The sequence below is a fragment of the Dioscorea cayenensis genome, chromosome 15 (assembly GCF_009730915.1).
Source record: "Dioscorea cayenensis subsp. rotundata cultivar TDr96_F1 chromosome 15, TDr96_F1_v2_PseudoChromosome.rev07_lg8_w22 25.fasta, whole genome shotgun sequence".
NCBI classification, from domain to species: Eukaryota; Viridiplantae; Streptophyta; class Magnoliopsida; order Dioscoreales; family Dioscoreaceae; genus Dioscorea; species Dioscorea cayenensis.
Window position 1 is genome coordinate 1,350,067 of NC_052485.1, and position 20,563 is coordinate 1,370,629.

The 20,563-nt window shown below is 39.3% G+C and overlaps 3 protein-coding genes and 1 pseudogene across 5 annotated transcripts; 2 read left to right on the forward strand and 2 right to left on the reverse strand.

Moving 5' to 3' along the window:
• Nucleotides 1-431: 431 nt before the first annotated feature.
• Nucleotides 432-2,308, reverse strand: LOC120276855 (annotated as a pseudogene).
• A 1,987-nt stretch (nt 2,309-4,295) lies between these two features.
• LOC120277207 (cysteine-rich repeat secretory protein 38-like) lies at nt 4,296-8,144 on the reverse strand. The gene is made up of 3 exons (XM_039283960.1): nt 8,075-8,144; nt 7,895-7,956; nt 4,296-5,178 (listed from the first exon to the last, which is right to left on the reverse strand). Exons 1-3 carry the CDS (start codon nt 8,142-8,144, stop codon nt 4,447-4,449), a joined length of 864 nt encoding a protein of 287 aa, XP_039139894.1. The 3' UTR covers nt 4,296-4,446.
• Nucleotides 8,145-11,723: 3,579 nt separating this feature from the next.
• On the forward strand, nt 11,724-14,580 carry LOC120276792 (cysteine-rich receptor-like protein kinase 10). Of its 2 annotated transcripts, none has more exons than XM_039283495.1 (7): nt 11,724-12,582; nt 12,674-12,799; nt 12,888-13,024; nt 13,103-13,313; nt 13,424-13,661; nt 13,742-13,892; nt 13,967-14,580. In XM_039283495.1, exons 1-7 carry the CDS (start codon nt 11,760-11,762, stop codon nt 14,216-14,218), a joined length of 1,938 nt encoding a protein of 645 aa, XP_039139429.1. In that variant the 5' UTR covers nt 11,724-11,759; the 3' UTR covers nt 14,219-14,580. The 2 variants fall into 2 exon arrangements, with proteins under 2 accessions (XP_039139429.1, XP_039139430.1); XM_039283496.1 differs by having other exon boundaries at nt 12,897-13,024; nt 13,967-14,578.
• A 2,830-nt stretch (nt 14,581-17,410) lies between these two features.
• On the forward strand, nt 17,411-20,055 carry LOC120276673 (cysteine-rich receptor-like protein kinase 10). 2 transcript variants are annotated; one of them, XM_039283341.1, is made up of 6 exons: nt 17,411-18,371; nt 18,452-18,576; nt 18,671-18,881; nt 18,973-19,216; nt 19,320-19,470; nt 19,540-20,055. In XM_039283341.1, exons 1-6 carry the CDS (start codon nt 17,438-17,440, stop codon nt 19,906-19,908), a joined length of 2,034 nt encoding a protein of 677 aa, XP_039139275.1. In that variant the 5' UTR covers nt 17,411-17,437; the 3' UTR covers nt 19,909-20,055. The 2 variants fall into 2 exon arrangements, with proteins under 2 accessions (XP_039139275.1, XP_039139276.1); XM_039283342.1 differs by having other exon boundaries at nt 18,455-18,576.
• Nucleotides 20,056-20,563: the final 508 nt, after the last annotated feature.

A 20,563-nucleotide genomic window follows, 5' to 3' on the forward strand; every position in this document is an offset into this window, starting at 1 on the left:
CAGCACATTTCAGAGGCTTGCGTGTGTGTTTATTTCTGAATTCTTTTGGAAAAACCTAACAGAGTACGAACGTCAGCAGTTGGGTACAGTTAATACAAAGGAGAAATGCAGACACATTAACATATTTATTAAGTTTAGTTTGGTTTTTAATTTTGCTCCCGTAGATCCAATAGGAAAAAAATTAATGGTTCAGATTATATTGATTTACTGTTGGATCACGATTTACTGTTCAAATTAAAATACTGTATATTCTTTTTTTTTACTGTACTATTGTTCATAATTTTAGTAATGTTATTAACTGCTTGTTACGAACTTTTTGTCAATAGATATATATATTGTAAGTTGACAACATGTGTTTTAAGCCCTGAAAATATATAAATGATAAGTCTTGACAAAGTAAGTACTTAAAGTAGCAGAGCTTAATCAAAAGTTCAGCAAGGGAGCTTGAAACCCATATTTTTTTGCCGTCAGTGTAATCACTCCAAAACATCTATTGCTCCAAATGAAGTAATAGAGATTGTACTCAGAGCCATGACAATGCTGACCATGAACACAATAAGAGAAGCTCTGCCAGACTTTATCACAACTCTCTCCATCATGATTAACCCAAGAGCTGAACCCACTATACACAGCTGAGCATAAACCAATGCTTGTTTGACACCTTTCATGCCAAGGATCAAGTATTGTGCTGAAGACATTGAAGAAGAGAACAACACCATGAAACATGTTGTTGCTGCTGTTGTCTGAAATTTAAGTTGAAACATCAGAAGTGAGTAACTTCTTTTTTGTTTTTTAAAGTTAGGAAATTGGTTAAATAGATGTGGAACCTGAGGAGGTACTCCAATTTGAAGAAGAACAGGATTAATTAGCAATCCTCCACCAATGCCTAAGAGACCACCCACAATGCCTGATAAGAGTGCAGCTACTGGGAAGATAAATTTGGGCTGTGTGCTAATCCCATTTTGGTTTACAATATTGTTCTGCATGAATGTCCACTTCACCCTTCTAGTTAGATATTGCATATTCAAATTAATAACATACTACACAGTTAAAAAAAAATTTCTTGTTAAACTAACCTTCATGTGCTTATTTTCATCATGATGATCTTCATTATATAGTCTATGTTTTGCATATAAGATGTATAGAGTGAAACCAATGGCAAGTGGAATCTGGGATAATGTGATAAGCCAGTAACCGACAGCACATGGTTTTATGTGTATGAAATTCTGCAAAGATAACTATCAAATGATCAATGAAAAACTAATGAGAGAAAGGGTGAGGTTTTAATTTAATCTAATTTAATATATTTAATGGTTTATCCACTTTATTAAAAACAAAAAGAAAAAGTTTACTGTAATGGTTGGGTACAAAATGACAGCAGGTTTTTTTGATTGATCTCTTGTCACAAATGTTGTTCCCATTATGATCAAGTGGGAGGGTGGGTGTGCGATTATGACATTGTAAATAAATTGGCAAGTTTGATAACAAGACTACTTTTTGGTTTTTATGGGATCTTAATGGAGTAAATATGAAATAAAGAACAAGATAACATAATTAACATACCTGTCCATCATTGTCAGCAAGAAGAACATGCAGACCAAAAAAAGACAACCACACAAATACCAAAATCACCAACTTTGCCCATGGAGTGCCCACAGTAGCACACACTATCTCTACATCCATGGCTGTAGCCACCTCCAAGCTCACCTCATCATCTCCACAGTCCCTTCTCCTAATCTCTTCAGTCTCATTTTTCCAATGTCTTACACCAGCACTGCATGTCTTGAATGTAGAAAAAGCCAGGAAAGCAGCAAACAACACTGTTATCAGCCACTCTGGAAACATAATATTGAAGAATACCCCAACACTCACTCCAAGAAGCAAGCATGGCTGTGAGAGGAGTGTAATCTCATAGTCTATCAGTGAGGTCCCTGAGAAGAGGTTATATATGACAGTGGTGAGAGACCCTCCAGTGACCATGAAGGCTGAGAAGGTGGCTGCTGTCCTGATTTGCAGGCCTGCAACAAGTTTAAGTATGGGGAGGAATAAGGAGCCACCACCCAGACCTCCTGCACTAGAGATTGAAGCAGCTAAAAAACAAAGAATCCATGCAATGACTGTTTTGATATCTTTACTAGACATTCCTTGCATGGATTCCATCTGTTCAGCAACATGGTTGAGGATCTCCTCCAGGCTAAGGTGGCCAAATGGCTGTGACATGGTGTGATGCTTTTGAGGGAGAGAAGTTAAGTTTGCACTTGAGTTAAAGAACTTTGAAGGAAATTTGAGCGAATTGGGGTTAGGTTATTATTTGGTGTGATTTACATGTGTTGTGTGTGTGATATAGTTGTTTTGAGCTTGTTATATTATTTTTATTTTTAATTTGAATATATATATGAGTTCTTCCCTTTATTATTTATATGAGTTTTTCGCTCGAAAAAGAATAAGAAATCTATCTTACTGCTCGTGGGACGTGAAGTCAGCGTAGTCGTATAAATCTACGTGTCTTACTTATTTTTCTTTTGTTTTTCTCCATATTATTGATGTGTTTGGCACAACACGAACGTCTTTATCATAGAGATATACAGTGATGTAAGGACCATCCTTATCGATTTTTTTTTTTATATTTTTTTAGTGTCTATAAATGTATAGTGATGAAGAGGAAGTGAGTGTTCGAGGAAAGGTCCAGTGAATACCAAGGTGTTTAATGAAATGCCTTGGTATATCACCACATAGTTTCTCTGGTCAAAGGAAGCTAAAGAGAGTGGACTTTAGTGGACTTTTAAAATGGTTTGTAACCAGCCAATCCCAACATAGCACTAACGTTATATTTATAAAAATTACAGATAGAGAACCACAAAGCTGAGCACCCATTGGTTGCCAGCCCACTAACTCAGCCCATTGGCCATGCCCTATCCTTAAACTGCTCCAGCATTGGCTGGACACTGAATACAAGAGATTGAGTAAATATAATACTCATTTCTCTCAAAACACACCAACTAACTTAACTACCCCAAAAACACTGAGAACATGCTCATCTCTTTACCACACGATGGTACAGTGCCATGCTTGCAGCCTTGCTCTTCCCTTCTTCACTACTCCATCGCCTGCAACATCCCACAGCTACACCTTCATCCATGCTGTGATGTTACTTGTCATGCATCTCCATGCCTCCTGCCACCCGTTCACCTTCAATATATCACATTCTCAACATTTTTAGTGTCTATATATGTATAGTAATGTGGCTTTTGAACAGTTTTCTTGAAATAAAAAAGTGCTCCATGTGAGATTTAAGAGGAGTTATTCATTTGCTAGGCAATTTAAATGTTCAATTTGAAAAAAGGTAAGCCCAAACTGGTCAAGTACACCCTTGCAAATGTCAGTATGATTCCAAACCTTAATAAACACAAAAGGCAAACTCAAGTCTCCTTTTCTCTCAACAAAGCAGAACCACATACTCTTTACCTGTGATGTGAAGAGTCACTCAACTGGTGTTGTGCTTTTTGTATGTCCCACAGCTGCAAATGCCCACTTGCTGCTAAATTGCTAATTAATCAACTTGCTCATCTTCTGTACAAGTATGCTTGATGCATGTGATGACCATAAGGTTGAGTGAGTTAATGCCATAAAATTCTAAAATAATATTAGTTGGAATGGCGTTAAAATCTCAAAAATTACTCTCACATAGTTTGGTTGAGCTCGATTTTTTTTTTAAATTATCATATATGTGTTTAAGTGAATAATAAATACTATAAATTATTAAATTGAATTTATATATAAATTTTTTATGTGATGATGACTATAAGACTAAAAAATGATGAGTTGGAAAGAGAGTAATTAATGTATTGATGATTTCATAATTATTTTTTGTTTCACACAGCTCATGTGTTTAAATTAATGTTAAAAATTGATTGGTCTCACGTCAATTTGAATAAAACTTTAGCATTATTTAAAATAATTTTTTATTCAAAGTTTTAAGTGATCATGTGCCAACATCTATTTAGTATATTCACACCATGTCTTTTGCATAAAATATTTGTGTTTTATCTAAGATGTAGCTAGGTTTGAAATTCAATTCATTTAGGATGAAGATATATATATGTATCGAAAAATTAATTTCACGGAAGCGCACATTTTTGTCATATGATTTGTCCACATTTCTAAAAAAAATTTTATGTTATGTTTAATGAATGCGTTTTACTTATGTTTATTAGTTACATATATTCATATAATATTTTTATTAAAAAAATCATATAAACTAACTTTAATTTTATAAGCAGGCTCAAAAGTATCACTTAACAAAGCCAAATGTTTATTAGAATACACCACAAGAACCCATTGAGAAAGCGCGAAGGAAATACCTACTCTCCTCTTCCAAAGAGAGTACATATCCTAGTTATTATACATCATATATATATATATATATATATTCTCATACTATAACATTTATACATCATAGAATGAGTACAACTCATATCTAAAGTTGCAACTCCCACCAATTACTCTTCCACCCCTCTTACCATCACAGCAGCTCGGAAGTTGACTAATGGCACCATCCAAACACTTCTTGCAGTCCTCCCCAGAAAGGTCTCTTGTACACTGAACCAGACCATAAAGCTTCTCTTCCGTTCCTCCAATCTTTATCTCCTTCTCTCCAGTTGCAAACAGTGATGGCTTAACATAAGCTACCAGTGTAATCTCATTCAAAAGTTCATTAACTTTATTGTTAAACGTCGAATAATCTGACACGTTCTGAACGTTCCACATATAGAATGTATCACTGTTGTCAATCTCACCGAAAAATTCTAAGTCCGAGTAGCGTAAAAGACAGTCATCAAACCAGACGATGGCGCTCTTCTTGAGAGGACATAGATCACGTAGTTGAGTGGCAGAGTTTCTGATGCATGTTCCACATGCTGCAGGCTTGACGTCGCCACGGCAGAGTGTGAGCCCGTTGACTTTGTTCTGGCCGTAACCAACTGTGCCAAGTGCGAAGCCGGTTGGTTGACCTTTGGTGGCTAGCATGAAAAATAACTGGTCTAAGTTGGAAGAGAAGGCATCACCAGCTGTGTAGTTGGTGTTTGAACAAAAAGTTAAAAGAGAGAATCTGAGGCTATTGCATTGTGGACAAGAATGATGAATGAAAAGAGGAGAAGAGAGGATGATGATCTCATGTAGCTGTGCATGTTGTGATTAAGGAAGGCCTTTGACAAAAGATGAAAGCTATAGATGAGTTGGGTTCAGTTGTATATATGCACCTCTTTATATACTGATGAAACTACTGAATTTTCAAAACATGAATAGATTTAAGCAAATATATTTTAATACGGATATGTATGGAAAAAATCAACAATTGTATTGTCTGTCAGTGGGTTTGAAAAGTATTCTGATTCCTTATAATTGATTATGTTGAAAAACTATCTTTCTCTAGTGGTTCTAGATTGAGACTTTGTGCAATGGTGCCAAATTTTGACAAGGCCCTTTGAGGGGGCCTTGTAAGGAAAAGATAGTCAAAGACTGGTTTTTCTGTAAATTTAAAAAATAAATAAGTCAAAGACGGCCGAAAGATGACTTCTTCTGTACATACAAAACTGAGTTTCGGCCAAGTAATAGAAACAACCAATTAAACTCTTCTCGAAGCAACCTTATCATTAAATGGAAGCACTCTTCATGGGCAGTTTTTTTTGACGAACCTGTGATGAGTGGTCTATTTTTAAGAGATAGATGAGTATAGAAATGTATCGATTATAATGGTTTATGCACCTCGTAAAAAATTCCTGTACCATGTAATTTTGAATGGCTGAAACTTCAAGGAAAGTGTTCATATCCTATAATCTAACTATGAGAAAATTTCTAAGATATAATCTATCAACTAGCAGTCATGGTAGCACCTTTGAGACTTAAATTATATATAAAACAAGTCTTTACCTCATCATTCATTTTACTTGCTCATTAATTTTGGAGTAGTTTTTTTTTTTGCCCATTGTTTGACGTGGTTACCACCAAACTCATTTTTTTAAACCAAAATGTTGTCACATATTTAGATCTCAAACCAACTTTTCAAAAATTTCACACCAAAAAAAAATTTAAATCTTGTAATGCACGGCGGTGACCGAAGCGGGCTGTAACCAAAGGCAAAATAACACTCAAACATGCTAAACAATTATTTATTATTTATTTATTTTTTCTTTTGTGACAAAGGCAACAATGCCGACAAGCACCATATCAAAGAATAGTCAGGTATAGAAATACACCAGTTACAGTGGTTTGAATGACCTCCTAGAGATAAACCCCCTGTCATGCAATAATGGAATGGAGGACTAGAGGTATTCCTCAGATAGAACTCATACAGGACTAAATGCAATGTGAGTTGAAAGGCTTGAACTCAAGATTTCTCAATAGCACTACACGGTAGTTACCGTTGGGTTGACTTACAGTTCCTCATGCCAAACATTATATATATATATATATATATGCCCAGGAGTGATCCACTCCCTTCTCAGCTTTTGAGGGCTTCGAACATCGAAGAGTGGCCCTCGCTTTCTTAGCTGTTTACCTTATGTGGTCTGTTTTTGTTGTTGGTTGTTTTGGTAAGCTTCAGTTTTTGTGACTGCTACCGTTTCTTCTTCTTCTTGTTCTTTGGTTTTTCTGTTCATTTCGTTTTGTTTGGACTTGTTTGTTATGTTTTTTTTTTATAATTTTGTGGTTTACCCACTTTATTAAAAAATAATAATTTTAAAAATATATAATATATTAATTATAAAATAAAGTTACAAATTATAGGATAAGAGAGCGAATAAGGGATGGGGCCACCCAAATCACTTGAAAGGCTTGAGGCTTGTAAGAGATAATTGACCGAGAAGGATATTATTATCAAGTCTTGGCACTACAGTAAGTATATATATATATATATATAAATGCATAAACCATATTCATAAACATAGATGGAGAGTACAACATAGATTTCAATAGGAGAGAACTAAAACAACATGGTAATTGTCACAGCCCTACCGATGGAAGGTTACTGGGCAAGAATGCCTTAGTTTTTTTTTTCTTCCGTAGGCGCTGTGATGGCGCAACCGACGCACCCTTGCACGCTGCCAGCCAAAGCCTCACCTCACCAAAAGAGTTAACAATGCACAAACAGAAGTAAATAAAAATGTACACAAACATAGGCAGCCCAACTTAACTTAGACTTTTGTTGATTTCTCCCTTGATCAATCCAATGCTTCTCCCGAATGCTTCATGCTTACAAAATTGCTGGCCCCCATGACTTATTTATCTAAGATACCAAGAGACTACAACCGCCCAGTACATAGGATGTGGCGGTTACCAAAACCGCCCACTACTTGGTTATATGAGGAGGAACTTCCCACTACATGGTCAAGGACGAGGAACCGCCCATTACATGGTCATTGATGAGGACCCGCTCACTTCTGTCATCCTTAGGAGAACATGCGCCTTGGTGGAACCGCCCATAGCAAACCGTTCCCACTAAAGCTCTTCAAGGAGAACATGCGCCACATTCTAGAAACCGCCCATGGCAACCGTTCCAGCCCTTGGTCAATGCCACTTGCTTATGACCAAGTGCCCACATTCTCCATTACCTTGGTAGACGGTTGGAGCAACCGCCCATCACCCCCACATTCATCGGCCATGCACGAGCACTCTCGCATGTCCCTCAGTCACGCACACATGGCAGCCCGCCCATGCGCACCTGCCCACGTCTCTCGGTCACACCTGCGCGTCCACCCGGTAGTGGTAGGATTTCTTGGCCACGTCTGCTTGGCCAACTCACCTACGATAAGTTTTCCAGCGATCTCGGTCACACCGCAAGGCCTCCTCGGTTGCAGCAACTTTTCTCGGCGTTATCGGTCACGCCTACGGAGCCCACCTGACTAAGGCAAGTTTTTCCCGCACATCTCTCGGTCACAGCAGGTTTTCCCGCGCATCTGCCTGCCGAGAGATTTCTATATTAAGAATATTGGGTAAATTACAAGATTAGTCACTAAACTATTTACCAGTTCATATTTTGGTCACTAAACAAAAAAAAAAATCTATTTTGGTCACTAACCTTTTAAATTGCTTTCAATTTGGTCACTGACGTCAACGCCGTTAACGGCGATCTGACGTGGCTTAGCCATGTCAGCGAACTTGACCACGTCAGCACCTCTCTTTAAAAACCTGTCTTCTTTCTTCTTCCCTTTCCCTTTCCCTTTTCTTTCTTCTTCCCCTTTCCCGTTTCTTTCTTCTTCCTTGCCCTCACTCCTTCAATTTTTTTTGTAGGATTCATCCACTGTAATGGCCGAAAGCTATCAGATGGCCTTCCACAAGAAGAAAGTGCGCCATCAGACACAGATTGATGATAAATAGGATATTGATCACTGTCCCTATTTCTTCCTTTATTGTGCAGAGAAAATGATGATTCATCAATGGGGAATCGATGGGTCCTTTGTGATAATCTATCTGAATGAGGCCTGCAGTATGAAAGCCTTCAAAATGTAGGAAAAAACTATAATTTATTCTCCAATGGGGTACACCAGGGTCCCCAGAAAAGTCCCTGCTAATTGAATTTGATCTCTCTCCAACTGACATAACTACAATTAATTTAGTGCTAATCAACATTGCAGCTCTATAATCTAGTACCCAACCTAGCCTGCAAATCGACACCATCTATGTCTAAAAACAACATAAACCAATGACTACAAATTGCACAACTCTCACACAATTAATGCTTAATCCTTGTTTATTCTGCTTCACAAATTCAATGAACAACTTGCACCTCCCTGAGAACACACACACAAGTACTTAAAAATTAATTGTTTGACCAAACAAAAACAAGAAAAAAAAACACAATACATGCAAAATGTCATTATGTAGAATAAGCAACACAGAATGTCATTATATTTTAATAATACACAGAATTCCAAGATGATACAGAACAACCAACACATAATTTCCACAGAAGAAGAAAGAAACAAGAAAGGGGAAGAAGAAAGAAAAGGGAAAGGGGAAGCAGAAAGAAGATAGGTTTTTAAAGAGAGGTACTGACGTGGTTAAGTTCGCTGACTTGGCTAAGCCACGTCAGATCGCCGTTAACGGTGTTGGCGTCAATGACCAAACTGAAAGCAATTTAAAAGGTTAGTGACCAAAATAGAATTTTTTGGGTTTAGTGACTAAAATAGGAACTGGTGGATAGTTTAGTGACTAATCTTGTAATTTACCCTAGAATATTTTTGGCATTTTTTCCCTCAGCCAAGATCACCGCGGTAGCACCGAGTCGCTGCCGGACGGTCCACTAGACCGTTACAGTAATCCACTAGGAGTGGAGGCTAACAAACTACAACAAAGAAGTAAATAGACACAACCAAGTTAAAACAAAAAGCAATGACTGAATACAACAACAACAAAACCCTAGAGCACCTAAGGAAAAGGAACTAAGAGCCTGTCTGCTGGGCTAGCTCCCTACTAAACTATTCTCTCATTATAATCGCTTGAATCAATATGGTGTCTTAGGAACTCCATGATTTGTTTTGTTGTTGCAATAGTGTCTTCCAGTTAGGCCTTCTTCACGTCGGGAACTGCAATAATTCATGACAAAAACCTATAAATAATTTTAATAATCAATAAAGAACATGCACAATTTTTATCATGTAAAATAAGAGCATTCCTCAAATATTTCTGGCATTTGCTCTGGTGAGAAAGTCCACAGCTTTCCTCAAAATGGAAAGAAGTTGGGGTATCCAAACCCACATTAGTTTGTGCAAGGAACTCGGTGGGTATGATAGCTTGAGCACCTAGATAAAAAAGTGCCAAATGTAGTCAACTATTGGATAGATATGAAGTAGGTGATTAACTGACAATGCACACAAATAGTAATTAGGAGTCTTGCATTTTCTAACAGTCAAATTGTCTAGGGTAAAAGTACTACTTGTGGCAATTAGACGTCTTAAAAAGGATCCATAGTTATAGTGATAGGCATGTTCAGGCCAAAGAAGGAATTGAGAAAATCAAAACGATGCTTAGTACTAGATGCAGAGGTTGTTAGTTTGTTTATTTTTCTAATCTAGAGCTTCATTGGAGGGAGCTAACACAACTTCCTTCTAAAAAAAACAGGGAAGGAGGTTTAGGTTAGGAATTTGGTGTCTTCATTCCAATGCCAAGATGGTTTTTTTGGGTCAACCACTTCTGCGGGTACTTGAGATGGTCTGGATGGGAAGCAAGGGAAAGAGAGGTTTTTCATCAGCTCAAAGATCCTAGAAGCCAGAGGGCTTCAAGTTTGTTTGAGACTTTTCCTATTGTGTCCTCTAAGCAATCTTCATTTATAAGGAGTTATAAGAGGTTTTCCTCTAGAAGGGCCCAAGGGTGAGTTCCTCCTCTAGTGGCTTTTCGATGTTTTCATCAAAATCAGTCCCCTCATTGTCCCGTTCATTATTGAAAGGAGAGACTATTTTGGCTCTAGAATTTTAGTTAAAGCAAGGAAACATACTTCAAGAAGTAGCTTCCGCTTATAGTTTAGTAAAGTCCCACCACTGGATGTTTTAGTCATAAGGAAAATTTGAAATTGAATTTGAATTTGAATTATCTCTAGAAAACCCAAGCCAGGCCCATTTGTTGCACACTTGCTCGGGAGTTAGACAACAAAATGAGCATGGAATATACACTAGTGTTTAACACAAATAGAGGGTCACCCAATAAGGCAAAACAAAAGGATTTTTGGATTGTGATCAACAAGGGGGTAGTGGGTTGGGCTGCATAAGAATTCGGTCCAAGTGGTGCCTCAACATGTACCCAAGCAGTGTGGGAATGCTTCATATATATAGTCAGGGGTGAGGGCCACTTCAGCGGCAAAAGCAGCAACAGCAGCGCCAGAGTTCGACTTGGCATCAATAGTCACCAATGATAAAATTAAAATCGATTACATTTGTTTTTTATATTTTATTATAATTTCTACGTATCTGAGGATTTTAAACGAGTTTCTTTCGATTTTTCTAAAGATCAAGAGCAACTTTATTTTTACGGGGTCCCAGGAATCCAGATCCCCTAATCAGCCAACTTTGACAAGCGAACCAGACCCCCTTGATTAGCCAGTTCTGGCAAGTGAGTCAGACGCCCCACTTCTGGCATCTTCTTAGTTGTTTTAGTTCTGTTGTGCATTCAGACATCCTCTCTCTAGTTTGTTTTTATAAAAGTGGATAAACCACGAAATTTATTGAAAATAAAAGCATAGAGAAAAAGTCGAGAAGATCTGAAACTCACCGGGAGGTGAGGCATAAGTCTACTGAGATACATGATGAGAAAAAAGCAAAGAGCGAGAAGATAAAAAGCAGTATGAAGGCGAAAAGCCCACTGACAGTGCAGGTCATCAGGTGGACGAGTGAAGAACTCTACTCTAGAGCAGGATTAGGGTCTTTTGCCTTTTTTATTTTGTTATATCCACATTTTTTTCAAAAGAAAAAAAACAAAACAAAGTTTCTTTTGATTTTCTAAAATGTTCAATATTTAAAAATAAGTAAAATAAACCACTGGCACCACATGGGTTGAGCCCACAGGCCAGAAAAATCCAGCCCATCTAGACTGCTTGCAATACAAGACTTTAGAGAACTGACCAAATCTCACCGTCGACTTGACTCAGGTCAACCATTCCACAAGCACTGGTATCTCATTAGTCAAGCAGACTCGTTAACAGAGCATCCATTTTAAACTAACACATCTCTCTTCTTCTCACCACTGAGCAGATTACTCAAACAGAGGAAGCCATGGATTTCTCAGTATTTCACATCTTCCTACTTATCTTATTCTCATCAACTATCCCTACTACTCTCTCAGACGACCCTCTCTTCTACGTCTACTACGTTTGCTCCAATGATTCAAATTACACCAAAAATAGCCCTTATAAAACCAACCTTAACCTTGTCCTCTCCACCCTCTATTCAGAGATCTCCTCCACCGGATTCTCCAACACAAGCAAAGGCCAACCTCCATACCAAGCCTATGGCATGTCCACATGCAGAGGTGACATCACCTCAACTACGTGTTCTCAATGCGTAAACACCTCCATCCATGCAATAACCCAACTTTGCCCACGCCAAAAGAATGCAGCCATTTGGTACAACGATTGCCTGCTACGTTACTCTGACCAGAACTTCTTCTCCATTGTTGATACTTCTGTCAAACTTTACATCCAGAACAATGCTCAAACAACGGACCCCAAGAGATTTAGGGTGTTGCTCGGGCAGCTGATGAATGGTCTTGCCACTTATGCTGCCTTTAACTCTACACGCATGTTTGGGTTCAAAGCTATTGACTTCACCAGCTCGGTGAAGCTTTATGGGCTGACACAGTGCACCAGAGACTTGTCTCAAAAGGACTGCTATGCTTGTCTTGAGAGAATCATTAAGAACATGACTGGTGTAGGGAAGCAAGCTGTCGGGGGGCTCAGTAGAAGTTGTGTTGCTGGATATCAGTTTTCTGAGAATCTCTCTCCTGATACTGATCATGGTGCTGCTGCACCTCCATCATCTTCAATGCCTCCTGTTCCTTCAGTTTTACCTAATGGAACATCAATTGATAATATTAACAGTGAGTTGGAGAATATTCAATGAACACTTAATTGAATTTCTTTTTTCATTTTTTACAGTCTTGTTTTAATTAATTGTTTTATGTTGTGCAGGGAAAAACAAGATTAAAGCATGTAGCATTGTCATCCCCTTGGTTGCTGTTGCTGGGCTTGTTTTTCTCGTTTGCATGTGTTTTTGGAGGTGGAGAACCAGACGTCTGAAAAATACATTTAGTTCAGGTAAAGTAAATATGTCATATATATATATATATATATATTTATGCATATGTCTGTGAGTGTACGTATTGAATTTTGATTGTTTTCCAAGGACACTCAGATGATCGATTTGAAGCAGAGGTCTGGTATACTGCCGCCCAAATTGATTTAGCCACACTGAAGCGTGCAACAGATAACTTCTCTGATGAAAACACGCTTGGAAAAGGTGGATTTGGATCAGTTTACAAGGTAAAACTCATAATAATCCACCTAATCAAGATAGCATAGATTACCAATAGTAAATTCCATTTTTTTACTGAAAAGCAGGGAATGCTAGAGGGTGGACAGGAAATAGCTGTGAAAAGGCTCTCAAGAACGTCTAGGCAAGGACTGCAGGAGCTAAGAAATGAAGTCATTTTAGTCGGCAAACTTCACCACAAAAATCTTGTAAGGTTGCTGGGCTACTGCATGGAAGAACAAGAGAAGCTGCTTGTCTATGAATTCCTTTCCAATAATAGTCTGGACAAGTACTTAGCTGGTATACACATACAGAGATATATTCTCCTGTCCATTTTATGATTTAAGCAAATCTTTTAAGTTTTTTTCTGTAATATATGTTTATAATTTGAGTTTTAAATGGATAAAAAGATCCAACTAGAAGAGGAACACTGAACTGGAGAACACGACACAAGATCATTCAAGGCACTGGACGAGGACTTCTTTATCTCCATCAAGAGTCAAGAGTCAAGATCATTCATCGGGATCTTAAAGCAAGTAACATCTTACTAGACAAGGAGATGAATCCTAAAATTTCAGACTTTGGCCTTGCAAAGCTCTTTGACATGGATGAAACCCAAGCAAACACCAGAAGAATCTCAGGAACATAGTAAGTGAAAATTTTAATTATAATTCTCTAAACTTTATCCTTTATATATACTACAAGTAATGTGAATAATTTCACTGCAGTGGATATATGGCACCAGAGTATGCTATGCATGGTCAGTTCTCAACTAAATCAGATGTGTTCAGCTACGGAGTATTAGTGTTAGAGATTGTTACTGGGCGATTGAACAGTAGTTTTGGTGGATCTGGGCGTGCACCTAACCTTCTAAGCTTTGTAAGTAGTTATATATAATTTTTGACAATGAACCAGTATATATGATATGTATTGAATGACTGAATTTTGAAAAGGTTTGGCAAAACTGGAATGAGAAGAAGGCATTAGAGGTGAAGGATCCAAGCATAGGTGATGAGGTCCAGGCTGAAGAAGTTCTGAGAAGTATTCAAGTAGGTTTGCTCTGTGTTCAAGAGGACAAGGCAGTGAGACCTCGTATGGCTACGGTGGTTCTCATGCTTAGTGACTTAAGTGTTACTCTTCCAAAACCTTCAACACCAGCCTTTTTCATTCGAGGCTGCGCAACCAGTGAGTCGGAGACGCACTAAAGTGTTGATGGAATGCACTGGCACTGGCGTTTGGTCTCTCTGTTCTCTGTATTTTTCGGTTTTATATCATCTCTGTTCTTTGTCTGTGACATGCCATGTAACTCTGTATTTTCTTGCATAAAATAAATTGTAAGTGGATCAACTGCTGCTGCATGCTTTTGTTTAATTTTGTCTTTTTGATACACCACTTTTATCAGGACTTGAAGACACTCCAGAAAACAGAGCATAAAACCAAAATGCTTTTGGCCTGGTCAGCATTAATTTCATTTGGTAAGATTGGCTCGTAGAATTTCATTGTCTTAGTCCAAAGCGCGTCAGAGCAGTAGTGTGAAAAGGTCCTAGTGTGGAGGAACCTATCTCCTCCGTCAGGAGGAGCTTAGAGTTCGCAAGACATCGTTCGGTTGGGGTGGAGGCCACCCCCACGATTGAGGTAGATCAGGCTAGTGGAGAGGAGTAGTTCTTCTGTTCTGAGAGGGTCAGGAGGAGACCCGTTGTTCCTCCTTTATTTTCTTCTGTTGTTTTGTTTCCACAGTTAGTGGAACGGTTGTTGTTTCTTTTGGTTCTTTTTTCTTAATGAATGTGGTTTATCCACCTTTCAAAAAAAAGGTTCCTAGTATATAATTGGGTTAACATCATGATAAAATCAAGCCACACACACAAAAAAATTTTTTTAAATGCATAAACCACCAATTTATTGAAAAAAAACAAAATAGAAAATTCATATCAGGTCACAAGAAGTGAAACTCGGCTCAAAACAAAACAATAAAAAGAAAGAACATAGATAAGGAAGTACACCATTCACAGGAATTGTGCACACCAGAGTTGATTAAATTAAATTGCCGCCATCAAAGAAGGGTGCGTCTGGCTCACTTGCCATCGGAGCAGGTAGATCTAGGTGATGGGGAACCCTAGGGGCCACAACGAGCAAACTGCACTTGATCTTAGAAAGAGAATTCTCGAGCTGTGATTTGACCGAGTCAAGGGCTGCATAGAACCAAGCAATGAGCATAAGATCAATTTTAACAATAATGGAGGAAACATCTAAAAATTTAACAGAAAAAAGTGTTTATTGCGTCCACCTTAGATAGCCCAACAAACGGTTCTAATGAGAAGAAAACCCCAGAAATTAAGGGTCTTGTGGACCCCCAAGAAGTCCAAGTCTCTCTAAGAGAGATGAGAATCAAAGAACAGAAACGAGTGGTTGAGAAGGGACATCTCAAAAAAGAGATGAGATGTCCCTTCCTCAGCCACATTGCAGAGAGCATAGGTATTAGTGGCAATTCTAGTACATCTTCTCTATGCCAAGTTTTCCTGAGTTAGAATTTTGTTGTGCAGGGTCAATCAAAAAAATACTTTTATTTTGAGAGGACATAGGCTCTTCCAAAGTGCTTTGCTATATTTTTTTCTTTTCAATAAATCTGTGGTTTATCTACATTTATCTCAAAAAAAAAATACTCTGCTATGCACAAATCTCTACTTATATTTACTATATATATATATATATATATAAAGATATATAAACAAAGCATAAACATTAAAATTTCAATCGTGAGGACACTAAAGAGAGAAAGTCACATTTTTTTTTTTTTTTGATAAAGTGGATAAAACCACATGCATTAAAAATAAACAACAAAAAGATACAAACTCTTTCCACTAGATGTGGAAACAAAAATAAAAAGCAAAAAGGAGGAACAACGGGTCTCCTCCTGACCCAGGCAAACAAAAACAACTACTCCTGCCTAACCACCTGAGCCATCTCGATCGCGGGCTCCTCCCCCACAGAATGAGACCCAGAGAACTCTAAGCTGCGCCTGATCGAGGAAATAGAACCCTCCAACTTCACTCTCAGGCCCTCAGGAGCTGCAGAGAACTAGGATAAAATCAAATGATCAGTCTTCACCATAACAGAGTGTGGAAGCGCACATTTATGAGAAAAAAATACAATCATTTCTCGTCAGCCATATAGCCCACACATAGGCTTTCACTGCCCCATCCCCGATCACCCAGATCGCTGGGACGTCAGCTGCACCTCCAGTCACCCCCACAAAAGAGACATGAGGAGGGAGAGCCTGAATGCAGAGACCGACTGATGTGTGTCCACACCTCCCTAGAGAATCGACAGTGAAGAAAAAGGTGATCAACCGACTCCACATCAGAGTGACATAATACGCAGGTGTCTGTCGGGAGTCTGTTATAACGGCGTTGGCAAGGTTTTCCAAGGAGAGAATCTTATTCTTCCAAGCTAACCAGCTAAACACGCTGACCTTTCTGGACAAGGGCCTTTCCAAAAAGGAGTTTGCAATTGAACATCTTAAACCTCCATCATTCGGGATGACAATAAAAAGGATTTGATCGAGAACATCCCTGCTCGCGATCAAGCTCCACACCCTAGAATCTCGGTCGCTACCATTAGCCACGCTCAGCCTCCCCAGGAGTTGCGACGACCAAGGGTCAGAAGCAAAAGGAGAGCTCGCGAGCAAGTAAAACAACTCTCTGACTGTCCCATTCGGGGACCGGGACAAGAGATAAGATTCAGGCCAGATATTCATAGGTGCGCGACCATTGAACCATCGATCTTTCCAGAAAAGTGAGTCACCCCGACTTTTCACCCGAGCAAATACTGACCCACGCAAACGCCGGGAGGCATCGGCGACCCCGCACCAAAAAGGAGACTACGCGATCGGGCGCCTAAACAAATCCCGCTTTGGACCTCCATAGTTGAATCTCGAATCTTCGCCCTCCCACTCGAGTCAGAGAGGAGTTTCCACCTCCATTTCCCCAGCAGCGCCAGATTAAAGAAGGAGAGGTCCAAGATTCTGAGATTCTCCTCCAGCAAGTTTTTGAGAAAAGTGGATAAACCACTACTTTATTGAAATTCCTCCAACAAGTCGACCAATTTTTTTTTTTTTAAAAAAACCCAAAGTCATGCTAAACACCAGTGTTAAACCATCTTCTCCGCAATGGATCACCTGATTCATACGGTGCCCACCTTCAAATTCCTAATTCAAAAGAATGATTCCAAACACTGAAGTCACAAGTCAACCCGTCAACGACACTAACTCCATCAAATAAGTTAGTGACCCCAAGTTATTTCACACAGCCCGAATTTCGCGGTGGACTTGGAAGTCAACATACACATCAATCACATTAAGCAACACAACTCAGAAATCTCTTCACAGAACCAAAAATAATAATAATAATAATAATAATAAAATAGAAATGGCAGCTCTGCAATTGTGGACATTTCATTTGCTCATAGTTCAAGCTCTAGTACTATTCCAGATGTTAAAGAAAACCAACTCACAAGACGGCCCAATTCTCCTCAACTGTCCACCAGACTCCAACTACACCATCCCAAGCACGTACAAGACCAACCTCGACCGTCTCCTCTCCAACCTCATCGTCTCCGCCTCCCAGTCCTCCCTCCTCTTTGCCAACGCCTCCATCGGCACAGTGCACGCCCTCGCTCAGTGCCGTGCCGACACCTCCATCGCCAACTGCACTGCATGTCTCAACCTCTCCATCTCCACCTTCTCCATCCAATGCCCACGCCAACGCTCCGCTGCCATCCGCTTCGACCTCTGTCTCCTCCGCTACTCCGACCTCCCCTTCTTCTCCCAACTCTCCAGTGACACGCCCAGAATCATTGTCAACGGCGGCAACGCTTCCAACCCTTCGGCGCTGAACCAGCAACTGAACGCGCTCATGAACGAGGCTTCGTCCGAAGCGCCAAAGTCTCCCGAGAGGTTTGCGGTTGGTGTGAGAAATTTCTCTCAGTTTGAGTATATCTTCGGGATGGTTGAGTGCACGCGTGACTTGTCGTCCGGTGACTGTTCGCGTTGTTTGGCTGAGGTTGTCAGCCTTCTTCCTATAAATGGGTTCGGGAAAATTGGCGCACGAGTGTTCAGGATTAATTGTGTTGCTAGGTTTGAGATCTATGCTTTCTTCCCTTTTAGTTTATTACCTTCTCCTCCTCCTGGGAATGGCACTGGTAGCAATGGAAGTGGAACCACCACCATGACAGATGGGAAAAGTAAAAATGGTACTTTAGTACTAGTCATTGCTGTTGTTTTGCCTCTTGTGGTTGTTGGAATTCTGCTGGTCGCTGCTATTTGTTTGTATTCTTTGTGGAGGAAGAGGAGGAGAGCTCAGCGTGAGTCTTAGTTTTCTGTTCTTTCGTTTTTTAGTAATTAACGTCTAATTATTTGTTAATTATGTAATTAATTATCTTAGTAGGAATTGGAGAAACCATAAGCGGTGAATGTCTGTTGTTTGATCTGGGGACACTGAAGGCTGCTACAAATAACTTCTCGGATGATAATAAGCTTGGTGAGGGTGGGTTTGGATCAGTTTATAAGGTAATTAATTATTAGAACCAACTTTGGAAGGTTGTGACCAGTGGATCGAGTAGCTTAATTCCTAACTTGTGAAGTACTGGATCTCTTGATGCAGGGAGTGTTGAGTGATGGGCATGAAATAGCTGTGAAAAGATTTTCTTGGAATTCAGAGCATGGAGTTGAAGAACTGAGGAATGAGGTGGACTTACTTGTCAAGCTTCAACACAGGAACCTTGTAAGATTATTGGGTTGCTGCTTAGAAGAAGAGGAGAAGCTCCTTGTCTATGAATATCTTCCTAATACCAGCCTTAACAAGTATTTATTCGGTATGTTCTGTTACTGATCGAGTTTCAAGTTGCAACAGATATTAATATTATCATTGTTGGAATATATTTATATATATGAATGTTGATGTAGGTGAAGATCTTGTGAGACGTGAGAAGTTGAACTGGGGATGTAGATACAAGATCATAGAAGGAATTGGTCGAGGGGTTCTGTATCTTCATGAAGATTCACGCTTGAGGATCATTCATCGAGATTTAAAAGCGAGTAATATATTACTAGATTTTGATATGAATCCCAAAATCTCAGATTTTGGGATTGCAAAGCTTTTCCATTTGGACGAAACACAAGGAAACACTAGTCTAATAGCAGGGACATAGTGAGTATATATAAATTAATTAATCATTCTTAACACATGCTATATATATATACTACATCAATGCAAGGTATTATGATTCATTAATGCAATCCAATCCATGCAGTGGGTACATGGCACCAGAATATGCTATGAATGGACATTTCTCAACAAAATCAGATGTTTACAGTTATGGTGTGCTAGTGTTGGAGATTGTCACAGGTGAAAAAGCCAGTGGGTTCCAAGGCCATGGGATTGCTTCTGATCTGTTAACCTTTGTAAGTAACATGAATCAAGCTTATCTTATCTTGTGATCAAACATTTCACTTAATCCAGTTTTATAACAGTTATGGCAGCATTGGAAGGAAGGAAAGGCACTAGAGATGAAAGACAGAAGTCTAGAAGGGGACAACAGTGTGCTGGATGAACAAGTACTAAGATGCATCCAAATTGGCTTGCTTTGTGTCCAGGAGGACCCAAATGAGAGACCTAGCATGGCGTCTGTAGTTCTTATGCTCAATAGCACTTATATACCTCTTCCCTCACCTTCAGCACCTGCTTCCTTTATTAAGGGCAGCATGACTGATGAAACTAATCTGAGAGAAAGAGACATGGCTCCAGATTTGCAGGAAAATTTGCAGTCTAATGGGCACACAGCACTCTCAAGGATAACTTCTATAAATGATGTCTCAATTTCTATTTTGGAGCCGAGGTGATATATGAGTTTTATACTCGATTATAGTATGTGCCAAGAATTATATGGTCTAGGGTAATTAGGGTATTTTGTGTTGGTTCACAATAGACAGATATGGATGTTTCTTTGATTTGTGGCATGTATGGAATACTTTTATAAATAACCTTCCACTTGGACACCTTTTCAAGGATTGCTTTAGTTTGGTGGAAAACCTATCTTGCTCTGCAATGAAGCTCTCAATCTGTGGAAACCAGAGTATCCCCCAAGTTCCTACTTCTTATCACCTGACTTGAAAAGGGGCTGCAAGGCTACCATGGCAAGAAGGGCTAAAAAAAAGGCAATAACCAAACCTGCCCAATGGGATGGGGCAAAAGACTTTGAGACTAGAGCGTGGACCTACCGTATTTCTTCAATAATCAATTAACTTTTATTCCTTGGGTTACACATAACAATACCCGAGTCACGGATACGAAAAGTATAGGGGAATCCTTCACCGCCTACTATCATAACCTTTGTGGCTCGACACAAGACTTCCGCTTCAAAATTAACTGGCAATTTTTATTTGGCCCTAAATTCCAACACGATCTCTCTTCTCTTGACAATCCTTTCTCTCAAAAAGAAATTAGAAGGGCGGTTTTTGACTTAAATGCTGACAAAGCGCCCGGTCCGGATGGCTT

Excerpts from the sequence above, each read along its gene's own strand:
- LOC120277207 (XM_039283960.1), bottom strand. The coding sequence starts at position 8,144 with ATGGCTAAGCCACGTCAGATCGCCGTTAACGGCGTTGACGTCAGTGAC. Across the intron at positions 7,957-8,074 it reads AATTGAAAGCAATTTAAAAG|GCAGATGCGCGGGAAAACCT; the intron begins GTTAGTGACCAA and ends ATCTCTCGGCAG. Across the intron at positions 5,179-7,894 it reads GAAAAACTTGCCTTAGTCAG|CTACATGAGATCATCATCCT; the intron begins GTGGGCTCCGTA and ends CAACATGCACAG.
- LOC120276792 (XM_039283495.1), top strand. The coding sequence starts at position 11,760 with ATGGATTTCTCAGTATTTCACATCTTCCTACTTATCTTATTCTCATCA. Across the intron at positions 13,025-13,102 it reads GATTTGGATCAGTTTACAAG|GGAATGCTAGAGGGTGGACA; the intron begins GTAAAACTCATA and ends ACTGAAAAGCAG. Across the intron at positions 13,662-13,741 it reads AGAAGAATCTCAGGAACATA|TGGATATATGGCACCAGAGT; the intron begins GTAAGTGAAAAT and ends ATTTCACTGCAG.
- LOC120276673 (XM_039283341.1), top strand. The coding sequence starts at position 17,438 with ATGGCAGCTCTGCAATTGTGGACATTTCATTTGCTCATAGTTCAAGCT. Across the intron at positions 18,372-18,451 it reads GAAGAGGAGGAGAGCTCAGC|TAGGAATTGGAGAAACCATA; the intron begins GTGAGTCTTAGT and ends TAATTATCTTAG. Across the intron at positions 18,577-18,670 it reads GGTTTGGATCAGTTTATAAG|GGAGTGTTGAGTGATGGGCA; the intron begins GTAATTAATTAT and ends CTCTTGATGCAG.